This window comes from Pinus tabuliformis, chromosome 6 (assembly GCF_031772625.1).
Source record: "Pinus tabuliformis cultivar Carrire ecotype Pingquan chromosome 6, CPIR1, whole genome shotgun sequence".
NCBI classification, from domain to species: Eukaryota; Viridiplantae; Streptophyta; class Pinopsida; order Pinales; family Pinaceae; genus Pinus; species Pinus tabuliformis.
This window is the reverse complement of record NC_142292.1, coordinates 1,922,462,108-1,922,482,868: the sequence shown is the minus strand read 5'-3', so window position 1 is coordinate 1,922,482,868 and position 20,761 is coordinate 1,922,462,108. Positions and strand designations below refer to the sequence as shown.

Sequence of the window (20,761 nt, the reverse complement as noted above, 5' to 3'; positions counted from 1 at the left end):
AGAGGTAGGCATCCTCTGAATTATGGGCCGGTCATCCGTACCTCATGCTAGTTGTGGGCTTATAATCTTTCAACCGACCTCGTGCTGCTATTGCGACCTCGTTACACCAAGTGACTGACTTATTTGATTTATGGCCAGTTGAGAGCGATGGTCCAATATACTAGTTGTTAGCACGCCTCAACCGAGCAAGTCTTCCTGCTAGAGAGAGAGCTTCCTCATTTCCATGGTTGATGTGAGTAGGTCATAACCACTCATAGCCAATCATAGACAGGAGTCATAGCCATAAGTCCTAGCCGATGGTCGTACCTAGCTTATCAGGTTATCGGTTGGTCCTACCTTCCCATTGGGCTCGCGGGATTAGAGGAAAGAAAGATAGAGCCAGTCATTTACCAGGAACCAACACCCACAATCCGCACCCCTGCCATATGGCCAACATGTGAAAAAGTGGGAGTTAGGGAAACAGGGGAGACCATTTAAAATCAATAACTCCTGGGATTCCCCAAACTACAATAGATGCTTACCATAAACTGTAGTGGGTCCCAAAGAATCATTTGACATTCGGTGAAGCCATACTGAATTTGGATCTATCCCCTAGGTACAAAACACATCCTCTGATTGATCGTGGAGAGGGATCTGGAGATCTCTAGTATGAGCATTGAAGTCACCTAGGAGGATGACTTCCCCATCAACATAGTACTAGGTGACGTCGATGTACAAGTCTATAAAGGGGTCCCCATTTGAGCCATTATGGATGGCAAATCATGAAGAAGCTAGGGGAAAGTAACAAACTGCAATGTAGATGTCCCTTGAAGGAGAGACTTTAATGCTAATCTAAATCCACATAAACCTAGCAAACTCATCTCCGACTACCAATAATACCTTCTTCAGGATTAGCATCATCTCAAATTAATTATTTAATTTAATAATTATGAAAACTAATTTTAATAATCACAAATTAATTATTTAATTTAATCGTTATAAAAGTTAATTTTAAAAAATATATTATAAGATTCCAAATATTCAATATTTTTAATTTTTCTAAACATTTTTATTAAAATTGAAATATTTTATTAATTAAAAAATAACATTGTGTTATCTTCATGGAAGATGAAAAAAAATAATTATGTAATTAATCGGAAAAACAATCTCAAAAATTCAAAATAAATCACCTAAAATAAAATATATAAATCAATTAAAAAAAAACCACTCCTTTTTATCCTACAATCTGAACAATTAAATTTACAATTATAACTAAACTGAAATTTGAAATTCTAAATGAACTACTTAAACCAAAATTTGAATAGAACTGGTTGGAAAAATGTAGCTTAGTCTACGCGAAAGATATTTCTCGGATTAAAAATTTTAAAAATTCTTTCAAATGACAACCCTCAGCCTACAGGTAACCCCGTTTGATAAGAGAACCGTTAATTTTTTAACCCAATTTACGGTTAACGGTCATGTGATCATGACGGTTAGTGGACGGAACAGATTTCAAAAACTATCCGTTGCGAGTTGATCGCAGCAATTCTGTGTTATGAATATCATTATAATCATTTTGCAAGTGAATCCCATGTTCTGAGAACTAACGAGCTAAATACCCATTTCTCGGCAGAGTCCATCGTTCGATCTCTATAGAGTTCTATTACCATCAGCTCAATCAAGAATTCTGCAATCACAATGGCAGAGATACCGGATCCTACAGTGTATATCGGTGATTACTATAACACAGTTCAATTTTATGAATTCCCCTGTTTCTGAACTTGCAATGGTTTTCTCTATAGTTTGACTTTCATTCACTGTTGCCCCTTAATTATGGGTATTGTATTGTATGCAGGAAATTTGGATGAGAGAGTTGATGAGAGAATCCTGTATGAAATAATGATCCAGGCAGGGCCCCTGGTAGATGTGCACATTCCAAGAGATAATGATGCCAAGAAACACAGAGGCTATGGGTTTGCAGAGTACACAACTGAGTCGAACGCTCAGTATGCAGTCAGATTGTTTTCTGGCATAGTTTGTCTTCATAACAGGCCTCTTCGCTTTCAGGTGGGAAATTATGGTCCCGGACATTTCTGTATTCCTTTTCTCAGCATATCTATATATGCTCTTGTGCATCTCTGTATTCTTGTTATCCTTGATTGTAAATATGGTCTTCGGCATCTATGTGTCCATTTTCTCAGTATATGTGAATTCTGCAGCCTTGTCATTAAACACTTATTTGTTTTTTAATATATGCACAATTAACTCAGAAATTCATCTCAACCCAAGTCCTGTTGTCTGTCCTATCAAGCTAGCTAGCTAAGGGGGTTGGTCTTTGCCTAAGCTAGCTCAGCTAAAGCAGGCCGTGTCTTGAAAGATCTTACTTGAGCTCACTTAAGGTGCTTGTCATGAGCTCAAGCTCAAGTTATGCAGGTAAGGTCCTGACTAGCTGGTTATACTTGAGCCCAGGAAAGGTCCTAGTAGGGTTTTAGTATCAAATTCCTCATTAACTTGGCACAAAAATATTGCATTGACATCTCAAGAGATTTAATAATCCCTCAGCGCATGTAAATATAGTTTGGACATCTCTGCATTCTTTTGTTCAGTCTGTGTGCATTCTGCAGCCCAGTAGTCGAACCCTTTTCTCCATTTAAAACAGAAACATCTTAACTCAAGATTTGTTGTGTGTCCTGTTGATGTAGCAAGCTAGAAGGGTTGGTCTGGAAAGGCCTTACCTAAGCTACCTCTGCTGTGTCTTGAAAAATCTTAATTGAGCTCGGAAGATGCTTGTCATGAAGTCAAGCTCAACTTAGGTAGGTATGGTCCTGACGATCCTGAAAGATCTTACCTGAGCTCAGTTAAGGTGTTTGTCATGAGCTCAAGCTAAACTTATGCAGGTAAGGTCCTGACTAGTTGATTATACTTTGAGCTCAGGGAAGGTCCTAGTAGGGAATTTAGTATCAAATTCCTCATTAGCTGGGCATAAAAATATTGACATTGACTTCTCAAGAGATTTGATATATCCCTCAGCCCGTGTAAATATGGTTTTCGACATCTCTGCATTCTTTTATTCAGTCTGGCGCATTCTGCAGCCCAGTAGTCGAACCCTTTTGTGGTTTTTATATTTACATACAATTAACACAAGATCCATCTTAACTCAAGATTTGAGATCTGTCCTGCTGGGCTTGCAAGCTAGGAGGGTTGGTATGGAAAGGTCTCAACTATGCTATTTCTACAGCGTCTTGAAAAATCTTAATTGAGCTCAAGCCCAACTTAAGAAGGTATGGTCCTGATTAGGGTTTTAGTATCAAATTTCTCTTTAGCCGAGTGCAAAAGCATTCAGATTGACTCTTAGTACATGACACATGACACATGTAAATTATAAATATGGTTTTGGGCATCTCTGTATTCTTGTGCACAATATATGTGCATTCTGCAGTCCAGTAATCATAAGTTCCTGACTAACTGGTTATACTTCAGCTCAGGGAAGGTCCTAGTAGGGTTACAGTATCAAATTCTTCATGAACAGGGCACAAAACTATAGAGATTGTCATTTTAAGAAATTTGATCTCTCATGCCTATCTAAATATGGTTTTTGGGCATCTCTGCATTCTTTTTCTTAGTATGTGTGCATTCTACAGCCCAGTAGTCGAACCTTTTTGGTTTTTATATATACATAAATTAACACAGAGATCCATATTTGGTTTTAACTTTTTATGTATACACAAATTAACACAGAGATCCATCTTAACTTAAGATTTGATGTGTCCTGCTAAGCTTGCAGGCTAGGAGGGTTGGTCTGGAAAGGCCTTACCTAAGCTAGCTCTACAGTGTCTTGAAAAATCTTAATTATGCTCAGTTAAGATGCTTGTCATGAGCTCAAGCTCAATTGAGGAAGGTATGGTCTTAATATCAAATTCCACCTTCACTGAGATCAAATGCATTGAGATTCACATTTGAAAAGAATTTAAATGTGGTTTTGGGCATCTCTCTATTTTGTTTTGCACAGTATATGTAAATATGGTTTTGGGCATCTCTGTAATCTTGTGCACAATATATGTACATTCTGCAGCCAATCAAACCCCTGTGTGGTCTTTTATATATGAACAAATGAACACAAAGATCCATAATAGGATGGTTGGTCTCAACGGTCTTACCCGATTTAGCTTTGCTAAGGCAGGTAATGACATGAAAGATCTTACTTGACTCCGTTGAGGTCCTTGTCCTGAGCTGGAGCTCAATTCATGCAGTGTCCTAGTCCCTCTCAGCTAAGGTCCTCACCTGGTCTTAGTATCAAATTCCTAATCAACTGTGAGCAAATTATTTGTGCAGATATCTGATCAAGGCGCAGCCCTACAACAGCCATCGGCAAAGCCAAAGCAGTTTACACAGATATGTTCAAGCCCACAAACTGCAAATCCCCATAGGGCTTTTTGCAGGTCTCCATATGTTTCCCCTGTTGTTTCCAGCCTCTCATCTGGTAAGGATATGTTCAACTTTTATAGTCTTAACTATTGTTGTGTGTTTTTCTGTGGTCAGAGTTGTTTGAAACATTCTCCTCTGTATTTTCCCAGGCAAAGCTTGTAATAGCCCCGCTGAGAGAAAGAAGACTGCTACTTACAAAAGGTCACCCCTGTCAAATAATCCCACAGTTGCAGATCCACAGAGATGTAGAGCTCATTTGACAGCACTCGATCACATGGGTTTTGGATCCCCTCTTCCTGGAACTAGATATTCATGTGCATCACCTTCATATTAGCTTGAACTACTGTTGCAGATTCACACTTATTTCACAACAACTGTATTACCAATGAGTATGCCCTTCATATTACCTTCAATTGTTGTTACAGATTCACACTTAGTTCGCAATTACTGTACTACTACTTCTTCATTAGTTCACTTGTTAGCTTGTCATGGAGTTGATTCATTCAGCTGGGGAAGAATTCAAATTGAGGCTTAAGCCTTCAGGTTGTATTTCAAAAATCCCATTTGTCATACACCCTTGGAGGAGAGTGAGTACTTAGGAATCATCATACAATACAATCTTGAGGAAGTTGTCAGGAATCATCATACGTGACTATAAGCAGCCAGATTTGTTTTGTCTATCTATCTATGCTCTTTATTTCTTAATGATTGGTGGTGCTTAAGTTGGATTTAATTTTACTGGTCTTTGCTGGTTTCTTAAAAGACTGTAATGTTAATTCATACGGAGTTTTAGCTGCTAGTGCCGAAAAACAAAGCGCTTCATATCACATTGCCTGCATAACATTAAATATAATGAAGCTAAACAAAGTACATTTAAGGGTGTATTTAGTAGTAAGATTTATTTTCCAATGAAGTAAATTGTTTCGCACAATTTCTAGTGTATTTAGTGGTAAGGATTTATTTTACAATAAAATTTTTAGCATTTCAAATGTAAATTTCCAAAATATTCCATCGCACAATTTTTAGTGTATTTAGTGGTAAGGATTTATTTTACAATAAAATTTTTAGCATTTCAAATGTAAATTTCCAAAATATTCCATCGCACAATTTCTAGTGTATTTAGTGGTAAGGATTTATTTTACATCAAAATTTTTAGCATTTCAAATGTAAATTTCCAAAATATTCCAAAATTTAATAATTCAAAATGAAGTAAATTGTTTGGTATAACTTTTATATATTAAAACTCATAAACTAAAGATCAAATAATAGTTATAATTACCAATCACAATATATAAATATATAAAAAAGTTAAAATTAATTAAAATAATAAAAATTCTAATATAATTATAATTACAATTATAATTATGTAGTTATAAAAATAAGTAATATAATAAAAATTTAAATATAATTAATATAAATATTAATAAGATGATAATATTTATTTTGAAAGCTCGTTAAAACTCATAATAATTATATTACCGATCACTTTATACAAATATATAAAAAATTAAAAATAATTATAATGATAATTACTAATTTTTGAAGATTCTTCGGCGAATAATTACTAATTACCTTAATGTGCAAGCGAGATCTGCTCATTCAACTTGTCTTGACCATGAACCACACTGGTTGGTTCGAAGATTCTTCGGCGAATAATTACTAATTACCTTAATGTGCAAGCGAGATCTGCTCATTCAACTTGTCCTGACCATGAACCACACTGGTTGGTTCGAAACGCGTCGACAAAAGTTCCTATATGTGATTTTCACCGAAGAATCTTCAAAAATGTGATATGGATCACATAAGTCTCAATTCAATAAATGATAATTACTAATTACATTATATAAATATATATAAAAATAAAAATAATTAATATAATAAAAATTCATAATAAGATAATTAATTAATATAATATATAAAAATTTATAAGATAAGTAATTAATATAATTGCGTTGAGAGATGTTTTAATTTTATATGGAAAATATTTTGTAATGTAGTGTAAATAAAAATAATAAAATAATAATAATTAGGTTTATTATTATTATTTTATTAGTTTTTTTTAATTTTAGTTAGGTAGTTAACGTGAATTTGATTTGGTCAAGTTATTAGCCACTTTTGAGCTCCAAGTTATTTATGTGGAGTATAGCCTTTTTTAAAGGGGCAAATTAAACTAACCTATATCCATCTACCAAGTGCTGCCTAGAAGATGATCAAATCTCTTTTGCACTAAAAGAAGCGGTTTGCACTCTGAGAAATTTTAAAGTGGACTTGTATATTTAAAAAATGTCAAATCTATGCGTGTTTCCACAACTAGCCATCAAATTAGTTTTGAATATATTAATATTAAATCAATTAGATATTATTTAACGGAGTTGTCTATAACGCGACTTTTTGAAAGCCTTTTCGGCGGATTTTTCCGGTCGAAATCCGGCAGGAATTATTGGAATCGCAAGTTTGATAGCTAGTTTCTGTACAATGAAAGCGTCCCATGGGTTTTTCAGGGTGCTGAATCCAAATATGCAGTTAAAAAACCATTTTAACTGCAAGAAATCAAGATTTGACCTCAATTTCTTCGCCGGATTCCGTCACCGGAATCTTCAAAAAGTCGCATTATAGACAACTCCTTATTTAAGGAGTAGAAATGTTAAATCAAAATATATTTAATTGAATAATGAATATTAAAATAAAGATATGTATAGTTTTTTAAAGTTTGGTATTCGTCACGCTACCACAAGGTTATGTTCAAGAATTACACATAAATAAGGCAGGGAATTGAACCAAAAAATTAACATTTAAGATTACCTTAACATTGGACTTTATCTATTTAAATATTTATTAATTGAATAATAAATATTAAATTTATTTATAATTATTAAAATAATTAGTATAATAAAAATTTAAAAACAATTAATTAATATAAATTAATATAAATTATAATGGGATTTCTTCATAATTTATATTAATAATTATACTAATCCATATGAAAAATTGAAAGTTTAAAAGAATAAATAGGGAAAAAATAAATATTTATAAAATAATTTATATAAATTATAAAAAAATATATTTATCAATAATTATAAATTAGAAAAATTACAAAATAAAAGAAATGAAAAATTAAAAAGACAAATATGGAAAACAAATATTTATAAAATAATTTATATAAATTATAAAAAGTTGTATTTATCAATAATTATAAATTAGAAGTCAAATTTTTGATATTATTATTTAAAAATAATTAATATAAATGACATTAAAGAAATACTATTATGGTTGTGAATGTTTTACTTTTAATTTATAAAAAATTAATAAGACACATTATATATAAAAAGATATAGGGAGAAGCCCACGGGGCTTTGGATTGATGGTGAATGGGTGCGCTATTAAGGCACTCCTTGCGATAGGTCACTGGTTCAATTCTCCGTGGGTACTTAGTTTAGTCTTAACATAGAAAAAAAAAAAAAAAGATATAGGGAGAAGTATAAATATATTTTGACAAAAAGAAGAAATATAGAATTAAATTTAAAAATTAAAATTTTAAAAGATAATAATATCAATGTTTTGATATTATGTAAAGTATGCGTGTTTTTCATATTGTTACAAGAGTATATTACAAGAGTAAATTCAACACAATATATTTAATAGAGTATATTAATAATGTATTTAGTAAGAAGTTTCAGTAATTATTTTAATATAATGTCATATAAATCAGTTGATATTAATATTACTATTCGTTTCAATATTATGTAATAATAATAATAGTTTTTTTAATTGGAGCATGTAATATTATAATCACAATGACTAATCATTAAATGAAAAATTAAAGGCAATTTATATAAAAGGAATGAGCAATAGAAGACAATCTACCTTGGGCAGGTATAAGAGTAGAATCTATTACATGATGCAACTATGTTAATTGATGTTATTTGTTTCAATATTATATTATGTAATAATAATAACATTTTTTAATTGGGTGTCATTATTTTTTAAGTGGGAATGCAAATATAGTTCAACAAAATAAAATATTAGATATCATTTTGGGATTCAACTGCGTTAAGTAAGAGATTGAAACTAGTGAAATGAATCACATAGCGTCAATCATCACTTCCGGGGCTTGCACCCGGTAACCAGGACTTCCCGGGAGGCCCCCCATCCCAGATCGCCTATGGCTCAAGTGCGCTTAACTGTGGAGTTTTCCCCACAATCAAGCCCACTTAGCTTGCTACCCCATTTGCAAAAATTTAGCAAGTATTGTGCCCCATGAACCATTCAAGCAGAGTTCCCTTCACTCTTTTGAATGAGAATAAGTAGAGATTCAATGACAAGAGCCCACTAAGTGTTGCATTACCTTAGAACAATTTGTTGAGTAATTTTTCTACAAATTAAGGTTGAAAAGAGTTATGTAAAATGGTTGTGAGGTTGAGGGATTTGTATTGCTTCTAAATTATACATGGAAGAGAAGATATTGGGGATGCAATAGAAGACAATCTACATTTGGGCATGTATAAGAGTAGAATGTTTCAATGAAATAAAATGTGTTGAATGAGAATCAAGTAGAGATTCAATGAGAAGAGTGGTTGAGTTGCATTGCCTTAGGTCAATTCTTCTACAAATCAAGGTTGAAAAGAGATGTGTAAAATGATTGTGAGGTTGAGGGATTTGCATTGTCATATGAGCATTCTTATTGTCCATAGAAAAAGAAAAATGGCTAAAAAAGATACATGGAATAGAAGATATTGCGGATGCAAACATATTTCAATGAAATAAAATGTGTTGAATGGTTGTGAGGTTGAGGGATTTGCATTGTCTTATAATTATTCTTATTGTCCATGTAGAAAAGGAAGAAAGGACAATTTGTTGAGCAATTCTTCTACAAATTAAGGTTGAAAGGAGTTATGTAAAATGGTTGTGAGGTTGAGAGATTTGTATTGCTTCTAATTAATTATACATGGAAGAGAAGATATTAGGGATGCAAACATGTTTCAATGAAATAAAATGTGTTGAATGAGAATCAAGTAGAGATTAAATGAGAAGAGTCGTTGAGTTGCATTACCTTAGGTCAATTCTTCTACAAATTAAGGTTGAAAAGAGATGTGTAAAATGATTGTGAGGTTGAAGGATTTGCATTGTCATATGAGTGTTCTTGTTGTCCATAGAAAAAGAAAAATGGCTCAAAAAGATACATGGAATAGAAAATATTGGGGATGCAAACATATTTCAATGAAAGAAAATGTGTTGAATGGTTGTGAGGTTGAGGGATTTGCATTGCCTTATAATTATTCTTATTGCCCATGTAGAAAAGGAAGAATAAATCAAGAATCACAAACAATGGGAATGCAAACATATTTCAACGAAATAAAATATACAAGTAGGCATATGTTGGTTTGATGGGTCTTGACCCAGGTTCAGAGTTAGTTGTGCCAACCAACAAAACTCTAAATTGCTAGCCCTTTTGGCAACAATCCATGTAGCGCAGGCTGCAGTCTCACCCGAAGCAATATTGGGGGATGACAGAACTAGGTTTCTGCATCTAGAGGTTTGTGTGATGAGTTTCTGTTACTTCTAGGGCATTATCTTAACCTTCGTGAACCTACCCTTTAAATGTAGAAATCACAACAACTTACAGAAACAATATCTAACCCTTCGCACAACACTTGAATTATTCATAAAATCATGTAAACTATCAGAACTACCATTTTCACGTACCAATTAAGTGTTTCTTTAGATAATTTCATAAAGCAAAGTAGTCTCACTCGAAGCAGTATTGGGGGATGACAGAACTAGGTTTCTACATCCAGAGGTTTGTGTGATGAGTTTCTGTTACTTCTAGGGATTTATCTTAAGCTTCGTGAACCTACCCTTTAAATGCAGAAATCACTGTAACTTACAAAAACAATATCTAACCCTTCGCGGAACACTTGAATTATTCATAAAATCATGTAAATTATCAGAACTACCATTTTCACACACCAATTAAGTGTTTCTTTAGATAATTTCATAAAGCAGAGTGAATATACATAAATTGCATAAGTAAATATAACGACACATATACATAATTATAGCTTCAAAAACAGTCCAACTTTTGAATATTCTCTATGAAGGCCGCTTCTGCTAGAATCTTGAGCTCTGGAAGCTCACTGCAGGCTTGTGCAATAGCAACTTCCAGCTACTGGTTACGCGTTGTTACCTCTTTTTCTTTGAGAGTCTGTGCCTTCTCCTCAAAGATCTGTTGGTTGTCAGTATTTACCTCATTGATTACCAGCAGGGCGCGTTGCTCTTGTATCCTTGATTCGTTTGACATCCCTTGGTGCAGCTCGTGTAGAGTTTGAATGGGCAACGTGACCAAATTCAGACTGAGATTCTTCATCAAGAGTAGTTGTGCCTGCTCTTCAACTGAGTCATCGCGCAGGGACCCTTCTGGCAGTGGTACCGCATCAAGATCCACAGTAATTTAAGCATCCAAAACTAATCCACTTGCTTGATTCAGGCTCGCTTGCTTCTATCTCGCCTGTCCCACGCTCACTTGAATTAAACCTGTTTGTACCTACGAATATCGTAGGCCCTGTTGTACCTTACTGAGAAACTTTTGGTAATGCGCTTCAAAATGGCTCATGAGATATGTGGTCGCATCACGAACCACATCCCCAATTTCATCTAAGTCCCCTTCAGTGAGGACCAAGGGCATCTTGCCTGCTAACTTGTCGAACTTTTGCTTCTTGCACTGCCCTGTGGACGTCCTCTTCTTCCTCTTCTTGACAACGAACGGGGACTCCAGCTTTGCACCCCTTTCTTCTTCTGCCTCTGTTTCTTCCTCCCCTGTGTTCGCTTGGGGTCTGACTCTTCGACGTTGATGGTGGCTTGTGACGTAGTTTTTTCTTGTGCTGCTTCTTTTTCCTTGGTCGCCGCTTCAGTAGCTTCTTTCTCCCTCATTTGGCTACTTTCTTCTGCACAGCCTTTTCTCGAGCAATAGCTTTCTGTGCCTCCTCCTTCTTGTCTGCTGCTGTGGTCTATGCTGTTGAACCGTCAGTAGTCATGCTGTTACCTGCACCGACATCAGAAGGGGTGAGCCAATCACTTGGCCACTTGTTGATAACTCCTACTATGTTTTCCTCGATAACAAAGTAATACAACTTGTGCCATATGCCCTAGGCATCCTTCTTTGCACGAATATGCAAATTGTGGAAATTTGCCTTAAATTCAGTAATGTTGGTGTACTGTGCGTGCAAGGTGGGTGATAGCCTTGGCCACTGGGTGATCATTGTTCTGAGTTCCATCTCAAACAACACCCAAAACATCTTGGTCTCCATTACACGTGTGGGGTCTTTAGTAACCCAAAGCGAAGCAAACTTTGTTGCCTCGGGTAGCTCCGAGTCCTGCTGAGGGAATTGGCTCTCTACGGGCGTCCTCCACACTACTAAGCAATCAATAATAACGACCAGGCGTAGTGAAATGCCTTGCCCTCATCCCGGGCCTCCCTTCAGTCCTCCAAAAACTCCTTACAAAGATATTGAGCCTAGTTATACTGGACTCCTTTCGTGCACTACGCAGCCAATGAAACTACTGGCGCCAACACTTCATTGGCGCGACACTTTATCATGTTCTTACTCGCCAAGATCTGCGCAGCAAACTAGACTGCGCCATCTGATATAGATTGAAGAGAATATCTGCACGACTTCTTCACCAAATCAAACTCTCCCTTCATTTGATCCGCCAACTTCTTTTCCTATGACTTTCCTACGAAAGCCTCCGCAGGGTCTACTCCTTGGTATGGCAACAACGTGATTCGATGGATCAACATGTCTGTGATCGGGATGGGTTCTCCTAGCCAGAGACACCCATCATGCACTAGTGTCAGCAGTTGGCACACACAGATGGTGTTAATATTGGTGCGATTGAAGTGCGACACCCACAACATGTTTAGGAGCCTCGTGCCCCCAACTCCAACCACCCAGTTCATTGGTTCAAGGCGCGTGACGCCCGAATCCTCATAATAGACATTCTTGAGGTACTTACTCGGCGTTAATTGAGGGAATTTATCATGGTCCCCAAGGTCCCAATCCTCCATTTTTAGATTTTGTATCCAACCCAACAACAGACCCTCAAACAACACACTCTCTGGTAGTAAAGGCATAGAGACCATGAACTTTACAGCATCTGGATCTTTGGGCACCTTCACCGTGGGTTTTCTAGGTGGTATATACTTCAGCAACCGAGTTATTGGTTCAACCTCTTCTGCATCAAGATCCTCTATTCCTCCGTGTAGTTCTTCCTCATCCAGATCTAGAGGCTCTATCGGCTGTTTGGACTTATCCATTTTGCCCTTCTAGCGGATTTCTATCTGGTTTTTCATCGGCGATTGTCGTAGCGACACTTGTTGAGGCTTGTTTTGCTTTATAGAAGTAGACAGCTTAGGCCTTGGTGGCCTAGGCATGGTAGTAGGCAATGCTATAGATATAGGTTCAGCTGGCGCTGCATTAGATAGGGCTGGCTCCGTCTAAGGGCGAGTTGCAGTCATTCTCTCAATGAAGCTCTGACGAAAGTAATGAGGCAAGTTTGCGAACTTCGGTTCCTCCCAATCCGGCTCAGACATATAGCATTGTACTTGGCGCAAAGCAAGGGAAAAATTATTAAGGCAAACTCTCAGGAAGAAAAGTGTTCGAATGTGGAGTAGTATGCCGTATTTATAGACCAATTTGAATTCAAATCCAACTGATCCCTCCAATTCCAGGTCATTAATGCACATTTGGCAGCAGATTTCCAAAGATATGCTCCATAAATGCTTCACCCCACTTCTTTCAACACAAAATTTTCCATCCAATTAGCTACAATGCTTCCAACGGTTACTTTTTTGCCAGTTGTGTGGGGCCCACCCACCTAGTGCAACTCCTTTGGTGTAACGCCTCTCGGCACCATCCTTCGATTTGTCGTGTAATCCCTTCACTTTGCCTTTCGAACTTTCGGGAAGTGTAGTTTAAAGTCTTGTACTTTCTTGCAACTGACTGGAGTACTAAGGCTATCTTGCAATCATGTAGTCATTGCGCAGGGGTGAGATCACCCCTGTACAGCTTCAATCGACTCCCATTGAATTTTCCTGGAAATAATTCCCCATTCAGCTTCGCGAGCTGAACTGCGCCTCCATCTGTAATTTCCTTCACAACATATGGCCCCAACCAATGCATCTGAAATTTTCTCGGGAACTTTGTGAACTTATTGTCATATAGAAACACTAAATCATCGATCTTGAAGGTGCGTTTTTTGATATGGCGATCATGCCATGCCTTTTCACGGTCCTTCTACACCTACTGATGAAATCCAGCTAAGAAGCGATCCTCCTCCAATTGAACAAGTTGCGCGAGCCGTTCTTCCATGGTATCATGGTCAACCATATCAGTAATTGCTGCAATCCATAAAATTGGCATTACGTACTCCATGGGCATTACAACCTCCTACCCATATACCAATCTGAACGATGTTTTTCCTATCAACTTTTTGCTGGTAGTCCTATACACCCAAAGGACCTCTAGTATGTGCACATCCCAGTCATTTCACTTCGCGTTGCAAATCTTCGTCAAAGTGCTTTCCAGAATTTTGGTGAAGGATTCTACTGTGCCATTCGCTTGAGGGTGATAAGGTGTACTCTTCTGATGATATAGTTGGAATTCCTTGAGCAATGCAACAATTGTTTCATTTAAAAAGTGTGTGCCCCTATCACTCATCAGAATCTTAGGGTAGCCGAAATGAGACAAGATATACTAAAAAGAAAACTTCGCGGCTATAGTAGCACTACAACATTTTACAGGTTGTGCCTCCGCCCACCTGGTTAAGTATTTAGTCACGGTAATGATATACCTGGTCTCTGTCTTCTTCCCTAGTGATCGTATTGGTCTGACGAAGTCTATTGCCCACTTATCAAATGCCTGCAATGAAAATTGCGTATTTAGCGGCAATTCATCTCTTCACGACGGTCTCCCCGTCCTCTGACAGACATCACACACCCTGCAATATATTTTGGAGTCCTTATGCACAGTCAGCCACCAAAGTCCTGCATGTAGGATATTCTGCGCAATTGCTCTTCCTGCATAATGTCCTCCTACTACTCCTCCATGCGCTTCTGCAAGGATACTTTGCTGCTCATACTCTAGAACATACCTACGCAGTATTTCATCAGATCCCATTCTATATAAGTTTCTGGCAATCATAGAGAAATCTGCAGCCCGAACCACTAGTTCTTTCTTCTGTTGTGTCAAATACCCTTCAAGAGCGGTGCATGTAGAAAAAAATTGAATTATATCTGCGAAGTGATCATCTGCGACGCAAACCGTGAAGAGCTGCACATCAAGCAACCCTTCCTCCAAACTTGTTGGCTCATCCCCGTTCTCAATACATGATAGGTGATCTGGACCAACATTTAGGTGCCTTGGCTTCACAATTACTTTGAAATCATATTCCTGGAACAACAACAACCATCTACAAATATTCCCCCCCAACACAGGCTTGTTGACCAAGTATTTCAAAGTAGAATGATCTGTATACATCTTGAAGTGTGCACCCAACAGATAGTGCCTGAATTTTTGCAGTGCATACACCATGGCCAAACCTTCGTGCTTTGTTGTTGAATAGTTATTTTCCGCTTTTGACAACTTTATACTAGCAAATTCTATTAGATGGTCAATATCTCCTTCGCTTGGTTGAGTTAGCACAACTCCTAGCACAATGCAGGAAGCATCTACATGAACGTGGAAATCCTTCTTCTAATCAGGGAACACTAAAATGGGTGCGTTGACCATTTTCTCCTTCAAAATATCCAAACTCTTTTGGCAATCCTCGTCCCAGCAAAATGTCGCATCCTTCTTCAGCAATTTCTCCATGGGCGCAGTGATTTGCACATACGCTTTGATAAACTTCCTATAATATCTCGTATGACCCAACGTTGCACGCAGTTGTTTAACATTCTTCGAGGCTTCCAAGTTGACGATTACTGCAATTTTGGCAGGGTCTACCATCAATCCCTACTTGCAAACAAAATGACCCAAGAGTATCCCTTAGAGTACGCATAATATGCATTTCTTCAAATTAAGGGCTATCTGATGCTTTCAACAAGTATCCGACATGAGGATTATACTAGCAACATGTCTCTTTACTAATCTGAACACTGTCCAGTCATCAAAATAGACCTCCAAAAATTTATGGATAAATTCCTTGAAAGCCACAATTACCTCCTTAGAAAAAATTGCAGGGGCATTCTTAAGCCCAAAAGGCATCATGGTTTACTGAAAACAACCCCATTAAGTCATGAAGGTGGTCTTACTCTGGTCTTCTGGTGTGATCTTGATCTGATGGTACCCTAAGAATCCATCCGTGAACGAAGAGGCTTCCAGTCCTCCAACATTCTCCAGGACATCCGTGAATGGCGTAGGGAATGGATTGTGAACACATGCGTGATTCAAATTCCTTAAGTCTATGCATTTCCGAATTTCACCCTTTGTCTTCTTTTCTTGAACCACCATGGGACTAACCCAATCTAATTCTTCGACAGGTTCAATGATCCTAGCTTCAAGCATTTTATTTAGTTCCTTGCACATGTTTTCCTTATACTCAGGATTTCATCGGTAGGGGCGTTGTTTTACTGGCTTTGCATCTGGCTTCAAAGTGATCTTCATGACTCCCAGATCCCCTACTATCCCTTTTAGATTAGAGAACTTGATGGTAAATAAGTCCTAGTACTCTTGTAATAGCTCCGTGACCTTATCTACTATATCTTTGTCCCAATAGTCACCTATGTTCATGAACTTCGGCTGCGCTTCCAATCCAATATTAACCTGCTTGTTCTTTAAGGGCTATGATATATTAGGGATTTCTACCTTAGGTCCCTCGACTTCATGCTGTCCTTCAGACTGAGGAATGTGGATGTTCTTGGGACCTTCTTCGCCATCTTCTGCAGTCACATTGTAGCATTCGAGCACATGGCACAGCTACGTACTGCAATGCTTCATCTATACATTCAAACCCATCTTCAAAGCTAAAAGTTAGCAGAAAACTTTCTTTCAAAACATCCCATTCTGCGGTTCCATGTCACAGCTCTGTTTCCAGATACTAGTTCATCGGAATTGTATCCAAAGTGTGGCAGAAGATATGAACCCACTCTAGCTACAGTTCCTCTCCCCATACCTTTGTCCAATGAGCTAAGTGCTCACGTAGATCGTATTTACTTCTGTATTTCTCTGTAATGTGGGTATTAGCATATCCAAACCTTAACTTCATCATTCTTCGATACTCCCTCCAATCTACAAAATTGTTTTTATGCGTGCCCCACCAATCGGCAGGCATAGCTCACAGCGTAATTTCTAGTGCTTGGAACCGATGTTCCTCTGGTACATCTCTTTCAAATTTATCCAAAAATAAATTGACATCCTCTAAACCATCATAATAAGGTAAATTGCGTACCTCGTTGGATATGCATCGTAACGATTTGGTAAGCCTGTTGCAATGCAGTGATGATACTTCATGTAATCAGTTTTGTCAGTGTTCGAACTCCTCGTTTGAATCTGAATTGTAGGAGCTGTCCTTCTCCCATGTGATTTTGCCATCCGCTGTGGGGTTGATCCAATCTTCATCCTGTGCAGTTAGCTTATAGGCTTGCTCAATGTCATCGTCTTCCTCATAATCGCGGACTAGTTCAGTAAACCACGCACCTTTAGCTAGATAAAATGGCACAATCACCCTTAGTTCTTTCTTCTCAAAGGTCATACTACACTTCTTTAGATTGATGACTGCATTCATATTAAATTCCCAATCAATTCCAAGCAGTGCTAGATATGGGTTACTGTCATCCACTATTTCGATCACTTCAAAGTCAGCTACGGTGCGCGCCCCTTCAATATCCACAATTATTCCATGTAGGCACCCCATAGGAATACTTTTCTGCTGATTGGCCATCCTCAGCTGGCTTCATGACCATTATAGCGCTAGTATTCTCATTCTTTCCTAGGTTTGCTTCGGCAGAACATTTGCATCAGACCCTAAATCAAGAATTATCTGGTCCATTTAATATTCTCCAATTTGTGCAGTCAACCTCATTTCATGACCAGTTCTCTTCTTACTTTTGCCCACCTTATGTACTGCGCGTTGTTCTGGTAGAGGCTTAGTCTTACTAGTGCAATTATCTATTAATTCTTGTAGTCATTCTACCGCCTTCTTATCCCATAGGATTTTCATGCAGGTTTTAAAAAATGATGCTAATAATGATGGGTTTACCTCCTGTGTAGTACAGGTCTCTTCAGACTTTCCCATATTTTGAGTCCTTGATGTAGAAGCTCCTTCATCCGCGAAGCTCGTTTTTGGTTCCATAAACGTTTCCTTTACCTTGTTTACATCAAATCTCGTTTCCTTATCAACAACTTTGCGAACCCACACATCGGCTTCTAGCTATTTCCCCTTATATTCTCCAGTAGCTACATCGCTTCACGTAACAATACTGACATTGGGCCCATCTTCGCGAGGCTCAGACCTCATCATCTGGATGTTCTTCATAGGCTATTGGGTTTGAGTCTTCTTTTCTTGTATTTTCGCGATAAGCACTAGGAAATCTTTTATAATATGGTCAAACTATCGACAATATTGTCAGGAAGGGTGAGTTGGATTCTAAAAATATCGTGAAAAATTACTTGCTTCCCCACAATTGTAACAGATGATTTGACCATGACCTCTTCCATCTCCTCACCCTCGCCCTCTTCCTCAGCCTTGGAATCCTCCACGTGTCGCAGTTGCACCCGAATCTGGAGGGTGAATTTATGCTTGCATTCTATACGTAGGAGTTCTATCCATCATCAACTCATAACTTCAGGAATGATGTTCATCATGACCTACAGAAATTGAAAAACAATTATTGGGGGGTCTGTACGAACTTTTGTAGTAAATGACAATTGTCGCATGTTGTCCTATAACCTGAAAAATAGTGCACCACGGTGATACTCCCATGCTCGGCCCTGTGGTATTTTCTAGCTTCAAGGGGACAGGGCCTCCCCCAATAAGATAATTCTGATAGACCAGGCAATGGTCCTTATTGTGACCATGGCCTTTGCATTTCAAGCACCAAACTTCTGCGCGAATCTCGGTCTAGACCTCCTTTCCCTTCTTGAGCCTTTGCAGCTCCATATGTAGGCTAGCTAGTTGTGATTGAATCTGTTGCACCCCCATATTCATATCTTGAATGGGTGAAGCTTCCAATCTCATAACAATTTCTAATGCTTAAGCGTTCCAATTTTGTGTTCTGACAATGACAATCTCAAATGGGGTAATAGCGAAGCAATGTACCAATCCCTATGTTGATCATCCGTGATCTGCATATTAGCCTATTGTAGAAAAAATTTCAACCTTTGATCAAAGTCCCACGCGGACTCATTCACCTTCTGCTGGATCTCTTTGATCTCTGTCACTGAATGGGCTTACGACTTAGGCTTCTTGAATTCATTATTTAGTGCTTGATTTGTTTCGTCTAGTGTTACATTTGGATGACCCGAACAATACTTAATATAGAAGCTTAGTGCTCTATCCTGCAGTGCTGTAACCAACTACACTTTCTTCAAATCATCATCTGTAAAATGTTGTGACTTCCACACAACATCTGCTACAAACAAAAACTATTCAGGGTCTTCTTTCCCCAGACCTCTGAATATGGGCATCTTCATCGCGTTGGCCACATTGAATTGTGGAGGTGGAGGTGGAAGCAGAGGTGTAGGTGTAAGTGTATGAGGTGGAGGTGATGGTGAAGGTGGAGTGGATGGATGCGGTATCCCCACGTTACCTTGTCTTACTGTCTGTAGCACACCTAGTGGTGTCCTCAGAACACTACTTTCTTCATCACTATCAGACGCTCCCAACAGAGGACTATATTCAACACTTGAATCTAGGTCTCTTCTGAATGTTTTTCCACTTCGCGTAGCTCCTGTCAGATCTCTTCTAAACATTAATTTAATGGCATAACCCTTTTCTCACACAATAGAATTTTAATCCAAGTCTTCAGGGATTTCAGATACTTACCTCTTGGTCCCTTGAATAATCGTTATTTAGCACCGCTATAACTTACAAATGTATCGATCGTGAACTTAGAGATGAATCCGAACAAAATGTTATTAATCTAGTAGTCGACAGCCCTTGCGATCTTGTTTTCTGAAGCTTCTAGATGCCTTACCAACTATGGAGTCCACACAATAGGGCTTTCTAACTTCCACGTACCCTGACTATCTACTAATTTCGACAACTACTGGTGTAATTCACGTGGAAAAGAAAAAAAAGATGTTTACAGATATCTATTCAGCCACTCTTCCTTCGACAAACGTGGATTCTTGTTTTCCTGAGCTACAAATTTGTGCAGCTTCCGATCTATCCACTTTTCGATTTCTTTCTTAGTTGGGAACCATTTATTTGACATCACACATTCATCAGACAGATCCCAGTCTCGACAATGGAACCATTTGTTGGCTTGATGGGTCCTGATCTAGTGTTATAGACATATTTGGGCACTGCAACCCCAATCACATATGTCCATAAACCAAGGGCTTCTAAACCCCTAAAAGTGTTGTTTCAAACCCTAAAGGATCAAGGTCAACTGATTACATCATTTCCCAAAAGTTCTCCCTGAAAAACTGCTCAGAACTGGTCAAAACTGGACCATCTCACCTGCTCCATGGTTAGGGTGTGATGCATCTCACCTATTACACACGGGGGGTGCAATGCATACTGAAAATCCCTTCTGTAGGGTGTGATGGGCGAGAGTAGACAAATGGTAGAGGCAGTTTGCTAGGTGGAAACTCAAAGAATCTTCTAGAAACTGCTCATATGACACTTGCCTCTCTGAATTCGCCCAGGGATGAGTAAGAGATCATGAAATCTCCAAGTGGAACCAAGAACTATCAAAGAAATGACATTGATCAAAATCCCAGAAGCTGACTCACCCACCTGCAAATATCTATATATGGATCCCTCATCCTAGAGATCTAGGGGCTGGAATTTTGTATTTTGTAAGGAAGTGCTGTTGGTTTCTTTGTGAAAAATTGTATTGTTGGGTGATCTAGCTTTTCATGATGTCAAGAGGGCTTTCATGCTGGGAGGATGGTGCTGGATCAGACAGCTTGGTTGTAATCCTCTCTTATACTACTTCTATCAATAAAGCTATTTGAGTTTTCCTCCATATACTTGTATATCTCTAAATTTTGTATTTATGTATGCATTTGTATGGTTAATATACATCTGATCCTATATTGTTTATGGTTATAGATCTCTATGCTTTGATGGTATTTTGCTGCTTTGACTCTACAGGTGTTCTTTGAAGCGGGACAAGTGAGGAAGGAGTGGCGAAAGC

The 20,761-nt window shown here is 37.9% G+C and overlaps 1 protein-coding gene across 1 annotated transcript; it reads left to right on the top strand.

Moving 5' to 3' along the window:
• Positions 1–1,571: 1,571 nt before the first annotated feature.
• Positions 1,572–5,046, top strand: LOC149266874 (uncharacterized). The gene is made up of 2 exons (XM_089397572.1): positions 1,572–1,711; positions 1,835–5,046. Exons 1-2 carry the CDS (start codon positions 1,678–1,680, stop codon positions 2,227–2,229), a joined length of 429 nt encoding a protein of 142 aa, XP_089253698.1. The 5' UTR covers positions 1,572–1,677; the 3' UTR covers positions 2,230–5,046.
• The last annotated feature ends 15,715 nt before the right edge of the window (positions 5,047–20,761 follow it).